Below are 15,178 nucleotides of genomic sequence, written 5' to 3'. Positions count from 1 at the left end.
CTGCTGCCTCCTGCCCATGCTATCGGGTCTAGCAGTGGCTGGAGCAGTCTGCTCCTTCTAGGGGAAGCCCCAAAAAGGGTTTTTGGCTTTGGCAGTGGGTGCTGAGAGCCAGGGTGATGGCTGTGTGACTGTACACCTCTGTACCCACTCCTGTCAAACCGTACAGGAGCCCATTCACCTTGGCTGCTGCCCCTTCCTGGGAGTGACTGTGCTCAGGGCTCCCTTCCTGCCCCACTGCAGAGTGCCCACCTGAGCTTCCGCACTCGCCTTTGGATAAAATCAAGTTGTTGTGACAGCAAAGTTGTGAGAATAAAGCTCTTGGTGCTCCTCTTTCCAGCCTGGCAGCGGGAAGGGTGGAAAAACCCTTGTATCTAGTAAAACCTGAATTAGCCAGAGCCCTCAGCAAAGGTTCATGCCACTGCTTCTGCTTTCAGCATGTGCTCCAAACAAGCAGCCATGAATCCCTGTGGCCAGGGACATCTCTGAGCAATCTCTGCAGTGGCTGAGGCTGTGTGTGCTGTGCTGCTCCCAGGCCAGGGCTGGGGTAAAGGCAGCTTGATTTGCAGGAGGAAAAGTAAAACCTGAATTAGCCAGAGCCCTCAGCAAAGGTTCATGCCACTGCTTCTGCTTTCAGCATGTGCTCCAAACAAGCAGCCATGAATCCCTGTGGCCAGGGACATCTCTGAGCAATCTCTGCAGTGGCTGAGGCTGTGTGTGCTGTGCTGCTCCCAGGCCAGGGCTGGGGTAAAGGCAGCTTGATTTGCAGGAGGAAATCATAGAATCCCAGAGTGGTTTGTGTTGGAACTTAAAACTCACTCATCTCATTCCATGCCCTGCCATGGTCAGGGACACCTTCCAAGCCCCATCCAGCCTGGCCTTGAACACTTTTTAGGGTGGGGCAGCCACAGCCTCTCTGAGCAACCTGTGCCAGGGAAATAAGGTGGCAATGGTCCAGATTTCTCCTCTCCTACCTGAACCTGCCTGGCTGCAGCACAGGACACATGGCTGAGGCATGCCCTCCTGCCCGTGGTGAGACACAGCGTGCCCAGCTGAGCTCTGTGCCTTCTCCATCCCCTCCTCACCTGGGTCATGCAGCTTCCAGTGAGAACAGCTCGATGCTTGCTGCTGTCCTTCTTGGGAGCAAGCACAACCTTTGCAGTGATGTTAAATCATGAATCCATCAGCCAGCAGTGTGTGTCCTGGCGCCTCTAGTAAAACATCAGGAAGGAGGTGGGTGCGCATGGTGCTGATTGGGACCACTCCTCCCCTTGGCCCTCCAGTCAGAGATCACAGAGTCATGGAATGGTTTGGGTTGGAAGGGACCTTAAAGACCATCTCTTTCCAACCTCCCTGCAATGAGCAGGGACACCTTCCACTAGACCAGGTAGCTCGGATGACCCCAGTTCCCCTGGGATGAGCAGTTTTAAATGCTAATTAATCTGTGTTGGATGCTAATGAACTTGTGTTGGTGGTGGGTGTCACTAGCTACTGGAAACTTTGCAGGAGGGGTAGCCCTGGGGGAAGCCACTGGAGGGTCGTGCTCCAGCGCCGCTGCCCATGTGTGCTCACCAGGCATGAGTTCGTTGTCCAGTTGCTTGAACCTCAATTAAAAAGAATTAATGAGCCACCATGTGTGGTGCAGGCAGGTCTTGGGGTGCAGGCTGAGCCTGTGGGTGTGCTTGCCATGCTGCAGCGATCCTGTAGCCTGAGGCTCTGCCAGGTCCCATCCTGGGATGTAGATCCCATGTTCTGCTGTCTGCAGCCAACAGGAAAAGTTTCAGTGGTTCCAGCAGTGTTGTTGCACTCGCCAGAGCCCCAAGGCACAGGGAGAGGGCAAATGACCAGCTGGGATCATTCCACCCAGCAGTGTGGGAAAGGCTCTGAGGCAGAGCCGGAGAGGTGCTTAGTTAGGGGACACCTTGGCTGAAGAGTCTTGAAGGATATGGAAACCAGAGCAGCATCCTTCCTGGGCTCTGGAAAAACCCAGGTTGTGAAACCTTGTGGAATGCAAGAATGCTGCTGCTCCGTGGTGTTTCCATGCCCTGAACCTCATTACAGTGCCTGATCCAACTTCCGTGTTTACAGCTTATTTTTATCTCCATATTCCTCCCTCTATATATGTGTGTTTGTATAAAGAGATATCTAGATCAAGGTATCTATGTATAGATAGATATATAATGTATTTTATTTACTTACCTCTGTATTTTTGACTCTTTTCCTGCCCTGCAGAAGCGGCAGATCCTGGTGACAGTCATCGAAGTCTGCCTGCCGCTGCTCTTCGCCGCCATCCTCATTGCGCTGCGGCACCGGGTGCACTCTGTCAGCCACCCCAACTCCACCCTCTACCCCACAGAATCTGTGGATGACCTGCCCAGCTTCTTCTACTCCCGGCACCCCAGCAACCCCTGGGAGTTGGCCTATGTCCCCTCCAACAGCAGTGCCGTCCGCAGCATCGCCGAGGCGGTGGAGAGAGATTTGCCCATCAACATCAGAGGTGAGCAGGGCTAGGGCTGCCCCTTCCAGCACAGAAATTGCTATGAGTTGTTATTATGAGCAACCTGGTGTAGTGGGAGGTGTCCCTGGCCATTGCAGGGAGTTGGAACTGGATGATCTTTAGGGGCTCTTCCAACACAAACTATTCCATGATTCTATGATTAGGAAGGAATTCCTCCCTGTGAGGGTGCTGAGGCTCTGGCACAGATTGCCCAGGGCAACTGTAGCTACTCCATCCCTGGAGGTGTTCCAGGCCAGGTTGGATGGGGCTGGGAGCAACCTGGGCTGGTGGGAGGTGTCCCTGCCCCAGCGCAGAGGGGAACGAAATGAACTTTAAGGTCCCTTCCAACCCAAACCATTCCATGATTCTGTGATCCTGATGCTTTATTCCTAGGATGCATAATTTTTTTTCAGAACCTGAAGGCAATGGATTTTTTTCTCACTGAACTAACAGGATTTTGGGTTGATTTTCAGTCCCATTATGTTGCAGTTTCCATCTAGAAAAATAGCACCCTAAAACAGCTAAAGAAAGTAGCTGGTGCTTCCCCGAGAAAGAGTATTTTTGGAAATCTTGTGGCACAGAAAATTTTAGTACTTGGTGTTCCCAACTGTTAGGATTTTCTCTGTAAGGAGAACTGAGGAGGAATGTCTGCATGCCCAGGATACCGGGCACTGCAGCACCCTGTGTAACTGCCCCATGTCTGACAGCAGCTGCGGCACATCCCTCGTGTCCTGGTCCAAATGCTGGTTCTGGCCATGGCTGAGCATCCATACATGGTGTGTTGCCATGTCCTGTTCCTGCATCGCCATGTTTTCCCCCTCTGCAGCTCAGGGCTTCACCTCAGAGCGCGACTTTGAGGACTATGTCAGGTTGGACAACCGCTCGGGCAGTGTCCTGGCTGCCGTTGTCTTCCGGCACCGCTTCCCGCAGAGCACAGCTCCACTGCCCCTCCAGGTGAGCGATCCAGGGGGCGCGTGGGGTCAGGGGGGACAGCATCCTCCCATCCAGGTGTCTTCCAGCTGTCACTCCCATCTGTCCCACCTCTGACCCTCCATGTGCTCCTTCCAGGTGGAGTATGAGCTGCGCTTCAAGTACAGCCCGCGGAACGCACCGCGGAGCGAGCAGACGGGGCTGAACCCCAACCTGGACCGGGACTGGCACACCAGCTACCTCTTCCCACTCTTCCAGCTGCCTGGGCCCCGGGAGGCCAAGTTTGCTGATGGTGGGACACCAGGTAAGGGTCGAGGAGATGAGGGTCACCAGCTCTTGGCAGAGGGGCCCTGAGCCTCTGAGTTCTTAGAGAAATTCAGTTAATTAGGGCTAAACACTTATTTATAGTTAGACCAGTATTAAATTTATATTAATATAAGGACAAAGCAAACACTTACTTATATTTATATAAGCAGTAAATTTATATCAACATGAAAGAGTAATTCAATAGCTAAATATTTATATAGATACTGATATTAAGTTTCGATAAATGTGCACATAAATCTCTGTAAATGCAAAAATAATCCAATTGTTGTATATTTATAGAGATGCTTCTATGAAATTTATATCAGTGCAAATATAAACAATTCATCAAATAATCACATAACCAAAACCAATTATGTGTAAATATTTGAACTTTTACAGCCTCTGTTGTTTATATTCTTTATTTCAGTTTTATCCTGTGACTTCTGGGCACTGCTGGCCTCTGGGCCCCCCTGCTGAGCTGGGTGGGACAAGCATCAGTTTTAATGCACATGAATTATTTTGAAGTTTAACTGTTTTGTTCCTTTTCTATTTTTAATGGAAATTTCATTTCAGGATCCAAACTGCTCAGGGTTTATTGTTCTGCTTAAGTACTTGAAAAGTGAATAGAGCAGTTCTGTGGTTTGTAGTGTTTAAGGGCAGCCAAACCACAGGCAGAGTGAGAGCCAACGGGGATCGTGCTGGAGCTGGCACTGGCTTAGGATGGATTTTTTGGTAGCTGCCTCTGTGGTGGCAAAGGGATATTTCCCTCAGTTGGGTTTTCCGTCCCTCATTCGATCACAATGTGCAGGGACAGTGAGAGGCTGAGGGAGCAGGAAAATGGGTTTTGCTCACACTGTGTAAATAAACCTAAGCCCCAGAGTGTTTGTTCAGTAAATGAGTTAATATCAAATGTTGTTCCTGATCTCATATTCCTACTTTTCTCTTCTCTGTCTGGGTCATTTTAACCAAGTGACTTTCAAAATGCTCTTTTGGGACTTTGTAAGAGGATTTGTGTTGCTGTACAAGTAACACCTGGCAGCAATCCCACTGAAAAATTAACTATTTTTAGTCTATTTTATTATTAAAAGTTGTGTCAGGGCAGGGTTAGGCTGGATATTAGGGAAAGGTTCTGCCCCCAGAGGTGTTTGGGCACTGAACAGCTCCCCAGGGCAGTGGGCACAGCCCCAAGCCTGACAATGCTCAGGGAGTGTTTGGCCAATGCTCTTAGGCACAGGGTGGATTGTTGGGGTGTCTGTGCAGGACAGGAGTTGGACTCTGATCCTTGTGGGTCCCTTCCAGCTCAGGATATTCTGTGATTCTATCAGGAAATAAAAATTTTTTTGCTGTTTTCTATTGCAGAGAAAGTTAAGCTACACGTATGACTAGCCGGGGATATTCTTCCTCACCACAACCTGTGTAGCATCCTGTATTCTTCTGCTTTACAATGAAAAAGGGATCAAATACAAGCTCAGTGCCTTTTGGTGGTTGATGGCAACAGAGACTCTCCCTCTTACAAAAACACAGCCATGTGACCATGTGTGACTGAGTTTTCCTACCATCTCCTTTTAAATGATGGTTATGAGAGACAGTGGTTTGGTCTAGGGGAAGATGTCCCTGTTCTAGTGGAAGGTGTCCCTGCCATCCAGGGGCTGGAATGAGATAGGCTTTAAGGCCTCTTCTGCCCCAAACCAGTCTGTGGTTCTGTGACGTTGCTGGTATCGATCCTTCCCCCACCCCCTGTGTCATATTTTGCTTTTCCTCCGTGCTCTGTTTTTAGTCCCTGTTCCTCTTCCCAAGCAATCCCTCTCACAAAGGCTGTTTCTCCCTCCAAATCCCAGACGCGTCTCTATTGCCGGTGTCGTTCTTGCCGTGCAGGTTATCTCCGGGAGGGTTTCCTGGCAGTGCAGCACGCAGTGGACAGGGCCATCATGCAGTACCATGCCAATGCCAGCTCAGCCAGCCTGCTGGAGAACATCACTGTGGTGGTGCAGCGCTTCCCCTTCCCAGCCTACGTCAACGACCTCTTCCTCCTGGCCATCCAGAACCAGCTGCCACTGCTGCTCATGCTCAGCTTCACATACACCTCGCTCAACATCGTCCGTGCCGTTGTCCATGAGAAGGAGAAGAAGCTGAAGGTGGGTGGTGGGACAGCTGGGTGCTCCCCTCCCTCTGCAGCATTTCCCAATGGATGATGTCTTTCAATTAGGAACAAAATCCCTGTTGGGTTTGGAGCCAGCAAACAAGAGGTGGGGATGGCAGTGGATTAGCGAGCCCCAGGGAGGAATGTTGCTAATCCTGCTGCTGGGATGAGACTCAGCTCTCTTTGCTGTGTGGCCAAGTGTTTCTCCTGGACTGGGAGAGAGGCGACACACATGGCTTCCAGAGTTTGTGGATTCAACAGTTCAGTGTGTGGGAAGGAAGATTTTTGTCTTTTGACTGTAGAGACGTGTGTGTGCGCGTGTGTGTGTTGTGGAGGTGGCTAGAGCTTGGCTGCATGGTTGCGACAGCAGGGCTTGGCATCCCCATGGCATTTGGTGTTCTGCCTGCTGCGGGATGGCCCTGGTGGCAGCACTGGCACCCTGCTGTGGCTTTGGGCTCAGCTCAACTCTTTGGGAACATGTTCTCCTGCAGCAGTGGCAGCTCCTGTCTGGGGAGGTGAGGGACACTATGCCATGCTGATGGTTGTGCAGCACCACTGGTGGCACCTGGGGCTGCCACCTCCTCGCTTGTGCCACAGTGCAAAGCCACCTCCACCTTGCCCCAGTTGTGCCTGGGGTGTGTGGGTGCAGCCCTGGGTGACGCCATGACCTCCCACAGGAGTACATGCACATGATGGGCCTCAGCAACTGGTTGCACTGGAGTGCCTGGTTCCTCATGTTCTTCCTCTTCCTCCTGGTGTCTGTGTTCTTCGTCACCGTGCTCTTCTGTGTCAAGGTGAGCATCTGTCCCCAGGCCACGAGCTCTGTGCTGGCAGGGTGCAAGGATGACAACGCTTTTCTGCTGTGGGACTGTCGTGGTGTCTCAGAGTTCCTCCAGAGGCTGGAGTTGGCCTTTCCCAGAATGAGGTGGGGAGCGCTGCCCCACAGCTGTATTCGTGGCAGGGATGACTCCCGCTGGAGTGGTCTGGGGGCTGGGAGCCCTGTGGACACCCCGTGCAGAGCAGGACCACCCTGCTCTCACAGCCCTTGGAGGGACTCAAACTGTCTCCTCTGCATGTGTCCACACCCTGCGAAGCAGGAGGCGCTGCCTGGGTGCTGGTCAGGGTGTCCCCTGCCCCTTAGACCCAGCATCACACGAGGGCAACCTGTGTTTTCGCCCTCTGGAGTGATCTGGGGATTTCTGGGTGTTCTCACCCATCTCAGTTTGTCTCTGACCCTTGGAGAACATCAGGTCTGGGCTGCCTGCTCGTGCTGCAGCCAGCACTTGCTCCAGCAGCCCTGGGAGTCACCGTGTTTTCTCGGCAGGTGAGCGAGCAGGGAGCAGTGCTCACCAACAGTGACCCCACCCTGGTGTTCACCTTCCTTGCCATCTTCTCCATCTCCTCCATCTCCTTCAACTTCATGGTGAGCACCTTCTTCTCACGAGGTGAGTCCCTCCCCACTGCCTCCTTGTATTACTGACCACTTCAATGTGTCGGGGGAGCCTTTCTTCCCATTTTGGTTGCATTTTCTCCACATTATGTGGGAAGAGTTGTGTGTGCCGTCACTTCCCAAACCAGAGCATGTGTAGAGGAGGCCACAGAGATGCTCTGAAGGCTGGAGCACCTCTGCCATGGAGCCAGGCTGGGAGAGCTGCGAGTGTTCAGCCTGGAGAAGAGAAAGCCCCAGGGAGACCTTAGAGCCCCTTTCAGTGCCTAGAGGGGCTTAAAGAGGACTGGAGAGGCTTTGGATAAGGGACTGGAGGGACAGGACAAGAGGGAATGGATTCCCAATGCCAGAAGGCAGGGACAGATTGGGTATTGGGAAGAAATTCTTCCCCGTGAGGCTCTTGCACAGGTTGCCCAGAGAAGCTGTGGCTGCTCCATCCCTGGAAGTGTTCCAGGCCAGGTTGGATGTAGCTTGGAGCAACCTGGTCTAGTGGAAGGTGTCCCTGCCCATGGCAGGGAGTTGGAGAAAGGTAGTCTTTAATATCCCTTTCCACCCAAGGCATTCTGTGATTCTGTGACAAGCCTTAGGTTCTCATTCAACCGTCTTGGCCCCAGGATGCTGTGTCCAGGGGTGGGCAGAGGCTTCTGCAGCTGCCTACTGTGGGACTGGGGTCGGCTGTGGCTCCTGCCTTCATGTGGGACTTGGGCACGTCATTGTCTTATCCCCATGTAACCGCACTTTGTGCACAAGACTGGATTCTCCCTGGCTGGAAAGTCGGTAAGGAATACTGGGTGGCATCACCATGCTATTGATGTTTTCCCTCCTGCTTTTCTCTGTGCTGGCAGCAAATGTCGCGGCTGCTGCTGGTGGCTTCCTCTACTTCTTTTCCTACATCCCTTACTTCTTCATCTCGCCGCGCTACGACCTGATGTCCCACAGCCAGAAGTTGGCATCCTGCCTTATCTCCAACGTGGCCATGGCCATGGGGGCGCAGCTCATTGGCATGTTCGAAGGGAAAGGTGAGCAGTGCCGTCTGTTCCTGGGGAGGGGAGCATCCAATCCCTGGGGAGGGGAGTCAGCCTGATTTTGTGGTGGGTGGCTGGCTTGTATGTGGTGTGAAGGGTGGAAAGACAACAGGGAGAAGCACTTTCCTGCTCCTAAGGAGAGCAGGAGGGTGGATTGCTGCCCTGCACCAGGGCTCTGCCCCTCCAGAACTGTGCCCCCAGCAGTCTGGGCTATGCAAAATCCCAACGTCTCGTTATTTACCTAAGGAATTCTGTTCTGATGGATGGAAACCGTTGCATTTCATCCTTCCCAATGTGTACCTTTAGTTTCTGTGATATGAGGAGTCTGCTGCTGGTTCCAACAGAGCCAGACATTTACAAAGTGCTGTCAGTAGGACAGTGGCTGTGGTGACAGAGGAGTGATGCTGGAGAAGAGGTTGCATCTTCTCAGGCAGTGGCAGAGAATGGGATGGAAGGAAAAAGGTGGGGTAAGGAGGTGTCAGTGCCTCTTTTCCCTCCGTCTGTAAAAGGATCTTAGAACCGTGCAGGCGCTCCTCATTACAGAGCAGTGAATTGGGAAAAGGGATGCCCTCTGCCACTCCTGGGAAAAACTGTCCTCCTTTGATGTAGAGGTATCAGTGCCTCGTGTGCCTTGCAGGGACTGGCATCCAGTGGAGGGACCTCATGAAGCCTGTCAGCGTGGACGACAACTTCACCTTGGCCCAGGTGCTGGGGATGCTGCTCCTGGACTCAGTGCTCTACAGCGTGGTGGCCTGGTATGTGGAGGCTGTCTTCCCAGGGGAGTACGGAGTGCCTCAGCCCTGGTACTTCTTCCTGACGGTGAGCACTGCTTACACACCCTTCTGTGGGCTCGAGGGGTGTCTCTTGGGGACAATCCCCTCTTCTGTGCCATGGGCTGGGCGAGTCTGATGTACGAGTGTGGCACCATCTGGCCTCCAAAATCACAGGCTGGGCAACACGTCCCCACTGAAGGCTGATGCAGCTGTATTTTTTTACTGCAGATGAAGGTCGTCTTGGCTTTAAAACTTTGTCCTGACACCTTCTGGCATGCAGGGTATTGTTAAATGTCTCCACGCCTAAGTAAAGGCATTGGAGAGAGACCCCAGGTGTGAGCAACCAGATCCAGTCATCTGACACCCTCCGAGTGCTGCCACACTGGGGGACCTGAGCGACCTGTGTCCTGCCGCTGGTCCCCACGTGCTAGTGCCAGGGGGTGGGCGATGACTGTCCCCCTGTCAGCTGAGCCACCCTCACTCTGCCCAGCCAAACACTTGGTGTCACTGTCAGCAGCAGCAGCTATGGTGGGCATGGAAGCTCTGGGGGCTGCAGGGAGCTCTTTAAGCCGCAGCAACATGTCAAATTTGGATCTTGTGACTGGATGCCTTTTTATTTGATGGGGAGCGTTTTCCTTCTCCCCTCTAAATTCCTTATCCCAGCATGGTTTTGCTCCAGCATCCCATTCCCTCTTGCAGCCAGACCAGGGGAGTGGAGGTGCAGCTGTCTGCCAAAAGTTGCTTTTGCATCCAGAAGTTGTTGAATTGTTATTTCCACAGGGACTTAAGGTCACAAATACTTAATGTAATTCCTAGAGAACCAGGTCCAAAAAAAAAAAAAAGGCTGTAACTACAGCAGCTGAAACCCCGGGTGGTTGTACTTGGTGTGTGTCAGGGGTTTTGGAGGGGGTAATCATCCATCACATGGGCTCTTCTGGGCAGGGTGCTTCTGTCTGAGGGATTTTACCTCTCATCCTTTTCCATGGGGATGAAGATGGGAAAAGCTGCTGTGTAACTGTGGGCAGTCCTGCTCTAAGGGAGAGCTGGGAGAAGAAGGCAGGGCAGGAAGAGAGTTCCATCCTGTCTGCTCTGCCTGCTGAAGATGTGCTGGTTGGCAATTCCCAGGCCAAGGAGAGTGGTTTGGGAGATCCCTTGAAAACATCTGTGGGAGGAGGAGGGTGGCCAAGAAAATGGGCCTGTGTCAGAGTTTTCTCTCTCCCTTTCTCCACCAGCCCTCATACTGGTGTGGACGGCCCAAGACTGTCATGGGGAAAGAGAAGGAGGAGGACGAGGACCCTGAGAAAGCCCTGAAGAGTCAGTACATTGAAGAGGAACCTGCTGACCTCATCTCAGGCATCAAAATAAAGCACCTTTCCAAGGTACCAACTGCCCAGCGTGTCAAATACACAAATACACCATAATGGTGGGTTTTGTGAAATCTGCTGCCTGCAGGCAGCTTCTATTATCCTTCCACTGCCCCAGGGCTGGGTATGGCAGGTAAGGCTCTACCTCAGAGCTGGCTGAATTTTGTGGTGGGTTGAAGCATTGGGTACTTAGAGCTGTGGTTACATCTGTATTTAACCTATTGACATCTAAATTTAATGTGAATTAGACCTGTTAACTACTACTAACACCCTGTGAGCATCCTGGGCTTTGCCTGCTGGGTGGAGCAGAGGTGGTGGATCTGAGAGCGCTTGCCTGAAGTGCAGCATCAGCTCATTAATGTGACCTCTGTAGGTCTTCAGGGTGGGAAACAAGATGAAAGAGGCAGTCAAGGACCTAACGGTGAACATGTACGAAGGGCAGATCACCGTCCTGCTGGGACACAATGGTGCTGGGAAGACCACCACTCTGTCCATGCTCACAGGTAGGAGCATCCTACTATGGAGCTGGTATGTGGCAGGGAAGGGCTGATGGCTTGTAAAGAGGAGCTGAATCCTGTCTTTGAGACTGGGGAGGGCTTTTTGCTTTTCCCTGTAGCACCTTTGCTTCACTGAACTGTTGGCCAGGGGTGCTGGGGTAGTGAGAGGGAGATGGAGGGAGCATGGGCTCAGCCCTCCATGAGAGTGGGATCAGCCAGTGCAAGAAATAATAGCCAGTCTTTGTGCTGGAGAGCCCTGAGAAGAGACTGGACCTGCTGTATAATGGGTCTCTGAAGGCTTTGCCATGATAAGGCAGATAAGGCAGAACTGATCTTTGTCATTCTTGAGCTGCTGAGCTCCAGGATGCCTATTTTGGCATGATGGACACAGTGACCTTTGATGGTCCTTTCTTGTTTTCTGTTGCTCTGAGCTGCTCCTGCCAGCTCAGAGGGCTCACAGGACCTTCCTGGAGCTCTGCCCTGGCCCTCACTGGACCTCTGCCTGTCTCAGGGCTCAGCTTGCCTACCTGTTCCTTGCAGCATTGCCAGGTCCATCTCCCACCTGTGGGTGCCTGTGGGCAGGAGGAGGAGGTGGCCGTGCCCCAGCTTGCTATGGGTTTTGGCAGAAAACTGAATGGGGGAGATGCCCAGCAGGATCTCTCTGCCTTTCTGCTGACTCTTTGCTGCTGGGGTTATCCTCAGCCCTGAGCTGAGGCTGCTGTGTCTCGCTCCTCACAGGTCTGCACTCCCCGACGGGTGGGCAGGCATACATCAATGGCTATGAGATCTCCCAGGACATGGTCCTGATCCGCCGCAGCCTGGGCCTGTGTCCCCAGCATGATGTCCTCTTCGACAACATGACGGTGGAAGAGCACCTTCGCTTCTATGCAGGGGTGAGCACCACACCTGGAGGGTGCCCACCCCAGGGAAGGCACCTGGCAGCCACCCCCTGGGTTCCTGAGGGTGGGGAAACGGTGAGATCCACCAAGAGGATCCAGAGAAGGTCAGGAAGATATGCTAAGGACTGGAGCCCCTCTGCTCTGGGGACAGGCTGAGAGAGCTGGGAATGTTCAGCCTGGAGAAGAGGAGGCTTAAGGGGGACCTTAGAGCTCCTTCCAGTGCCTAAAGGGGCTTAAAGAGAACTGGAGAGGGACTTTGGACAAGGGCCTGGAGGGACAGGACAAGGGGGAAGGGATTCCCAATGCCAGAGGGCAGGGACGGATGGGATATTGGAAAGGAATTCCTGGCTGTGAGGGTGCTGAGGCACTTACACAGGTTGCCCAGAGAAGCTGTGGCTGTCCCATCCCTGGAAGTGTTCCAGGCCAGGTTGGATGTGGCTTGGAGCAACCTGGTCTAGTGGAAAGTGTCCCTGCCCACGGTAGGGAGTTGGACTACTGGATCTTAAAGGTCCCTTCCAACCCAAACCATTCCATGATTCAGTGATAAGCAGAACAGCTATTGCCTCCTCTTCGCACCTTGGTTGCAGGCAGGAGCTCCCTGCTTGGCTGATGGAGGAGTGGAGGGTCACGGGCAGCATGGCTCTGCAGAAACCTCCCTGGCAGCTGTGTCAGCTCCTTCAGGGGTGGGCAAGTGTCCATCTCTGCTTCCCCACTTTCCTGCCTGGGTGTGGAGGAGGGAGTGTGATGGGGTTTGGCAGCCCAGCAGGTGGGCTCAACCCTCCCTCCTGTGTGACAGCTGAAGGGGTATCCACCCTCCAAGTGCCCTGAGGAGATCAACCACATCCTGAGGATCCTCAGCCTGGAGGACAAGCGCCACTCCCTGACGAAGGCTCTCTCTGGCGGCATGAAGCGCAAGCTCTCCATCGGCATCGCCCTCATTGGGGACTCCAAGGCAAGCGGCTTCAGTGGGGCTCAGCTTGAACCTGGGGCCAGTGCAGGTCCTTGGGGTGGCTCTGAGGTTGTTCCTCACCCATGGTGAGCCAGTGGGAGATGTAGGCACAACAGGGAGGGGACAGGTGCTCCTCCGCAAAGGGAACAACTCTGAAGGCAATGTCCTGAGGCTCTGCTGCCTGGTAGCTGCTCCTTCAAGCACGATCATTGCTGTGAGGTCAAGGCTCCTCGTGGCCCCTGGGGTTGTCCCCTCCTGCACTTCTCCCAGCCCTTTTTGACCTGCACCCATCTCCTGTGTGCAGGTGGTGATGCTGGATGAACCAACATCAGGGATGGACCCAGCCTCTCGCAGGGCCACATGGGACCTTCTGCAGCAGCAGAGGAGCAACAGAACCATCCTGCTGACCACCCACTTCATGGATGAAGCAGACCTGCTGGGGGACCGCATAGCCATCATGGCCAAGGGCGAGCTGCAGTGCTGTGGTTCCTCACTCTTCCTCAAGCGTAAATATGGTGAGGGAGGAGCAGCAGGCCTCCATGTCCTCTCTGCAGGGAGGAGCAAGAAAGGGATATAGAGCAGGGAGGGGACCCATTGCTCCTTGTCTGATGGCTGCTTGGTCCCCGTTGTGCTGTTCTGCCTCTCCTGAGGCCCATACCCACACTTGCTCCTGCAGTGTGTCTGTAGCTCAGGCAAAGCCATGGATGCTCTGCAGTGCCTGAGAATCCTTCTCTGCTCCAGACCCCAGGGCTAGGCTGTGCTGGGATTGACCTTCCTCTCCCTTCTCTTGTGGCTCTGCCCAGGGGCAGGATATCACATGGTGATGGTGAAGGAGCCCTACTGCAACCTGGGGGAGATCTCCCGCCTCATCTGCCAGTACGTGCCCAACGCCACCATGGAGAGCAATGCTGGGGCAGAGCTGTCCTTCATTCTGCCCAAGGAGAGCACACACAGGTAAGGGCATTGGCCTCTGCTTCGCCTCCCTGGGTGGGTCCTCTTTGTTTCCACAAGCGGGGACGCACGCTGTCCTCTTTGGCTTGCTGGAAAGGGGACCTACTCCCTGCATCAGCACTGGTTTTGGAAAATGGGATTCTGTTTCTCCTGTGGTGTGGACAGTGGCACAAATAGGGCAGGATGCTCTGGCTCCCAAATCAAACTTACGGACCCAACAGGTTGGGAGAGGTGATTGTCCCCCTGTACTCTGCCCTTATGAGACCCTACCTGCAGTGCTGCATCCAGGTCTGGGGCACCAGCATAAGGAGGAGGACATGGAGCGAGTCCAGAGGAGGCCATGATGGTGCGCCAAGGGCTGGAGCCCCTCTGCTGTGGAGACAGGCTGAGAGAGCCGGGGAAGCCTGGAGAAGAGGAGGCTCCAGAGAAGGCTTCCAGTGCCTAAAGGGGTTCCGAGAGAGCTGGAGAGGGACTTTGGACAAGGGCCTGGAGGGAGGCACAGGACAAGATGGAATGACTTCCCACTGCCAGAGGGCAGGGATAGATGGGATATGGGAAAGGAATTCCTCCCTGTGAGGGTGGTGAGGCACTGACACAGTGGCTGCCCCATCCCTGGAAGTGTCCAAGGCCAGGTTGCAGGATGTGGGTTGGAGCAACCTGGGCTGGTGGAAGGCCTCCCTGCACATGGCAGGGAGGTTGTAACGAGATGGTCTTTAAAGTCCCTTCCAACTCAAGCCATTCCATATTTCTATGATAGCTGAGGCAAGAAAGAGCAGCCGATGGAGCCCAAAAGCTGCTCTTGGGCACAGTGGAGTGTTCAGTGCCTCAGGCAGCCCCAGAGCTGATGGCAGGACTCAAACCAGCTGCAGGATGTGCCCAGAGGGTCTGCACCCCTGCATGCCCCCTCTCATGAGTGTCAGTGTGTAATGCCTCACTTCTCCGCTCAGGTTTGAAGCCCTGTTCACAGAGCTGGAGCAGAGGCGGGAGGAGCTGGGCATCGCCAGCTATGGCGCCTCGGTCACCACCATGGAGGAAGTCTTCCTGAGGTAGGCAGGAGGGATGACCAGTCCCCATGTGCTTCGGTGACACTGATGTCCTACACAGCTCTCTGGGACATGTGTTAGTTTAGTCTCTTGGGTTTGGCTTCCCCAGCTCAGAACAGCTTGATCCTACTTGGGTCTGTATTTCATCACCCGTTTTCCCTCCTCCCTCAGGGTTGGGAAGCTTGTGGACTCCAGCATGGATATCCAAGCCATCCAGCTGCCTGCTCTCCAGTACCAGCATGAGAGACGCTCCAACGACTGGGCCATGGATGACTCCAGCAGCCTGAGTGGCATGACGGATATGACGGACGACAGTGGGGCACTCATTACAGAGGACTGCTCCAGCATCAAGCTCAACAC

At 53.8% G+C, this 15,178-nt stretch overlaps 1 protein-coding gene across 1 annotated transcript in view; it reads left to right on the top strand.

The window, feature by feature from the left end:
- Nucleotides 1-2,229: 2,229 nt before the first annotated feature.
- The window catches only part of ABCA3 (ATP-binding cassette, sub-family A (ABC1), member 3), a gene marked incomplete at its 5' end in the record, with an annotated part of 22,197 nt that continues 9,248 nt past the window's right edge, over nt 2,230-15,178 (top strand). The window contains 16 exons of the mRNA XM_009071692.1: nt 2,230-2,503; nt 3,321-3,448; nt 3,563-3,728; nt 5,606-5,865; nt 6,548-6,664; nt 7,195-7,315; nt 8,163-8,336; nt 8,980-9,161; nt 10,348-10,494; nt 10,853-10,982; nt 11,715-11,869; nt 12,672-12,827; nt 13,129-13,339; nt 13,628-13,778; nt 14,723-14,821; nt 14,990-15,178. The exon at nt 14,990-15,178 is cut by the window's right edge and continues 40 nt beyond it. Of these exons, the coding sequence (XP_009069940.1) occupies nt 2,230-2,503; nt 3,321-3,448; nt 3,563-3,728; nt 5,606-5,865; nt 6,548-6,664; nt 7,195-7,315; nt 8,163-8,336; nt 8,980-9,161; nt 10,348-10,494; nt 10,853-10,982; nt 11,715-11,869; nt 12,672-12,827; nt 13,129-13,339; nt 13,628-13,778; nt 14,723-14,821; nt 14,990-15,178 (2,660 nt within the window). The remainder of the gene's footprint in view (nt 2,504-3,320; nt 3,449-3,562; nt 3,729-5,605; nt 5,866-6,547; nt 6,665-7,194; nt 7,316-8,162; nt 8,337-8,979; nt 9,162-10,347; nt 10,495-10,852; nt 10,983-11,714; nt 11,870-12,671; nt 12,828-13,128; nt 13,340-13,627; nt 13,779-14,722; nt 14,822-14,989) is intronic.

The sequence above is a fragment of the Acanthisitta chloris genome, unplaced genomic scaffold, assembly GCF_000695815.1.
Source record: "Acanthisitta chloris isolate BGI_N310 unplaced genomic scaffold, ASM69581v1 scaffold6773, whole genome shotgun sequence".
NCBI classification, from domain to species: Eukaryota; Metazoa; Chordata; class Aves; order Passeriformes; family Acanthisittidae; genus Acanthisitta; species Acanthisitta chloris.
The sequence above is the reverse complement of the archived record's forward strand: the minus strand, read 5'-3'. Positions and strand labels throughout refer to the sequence as shown.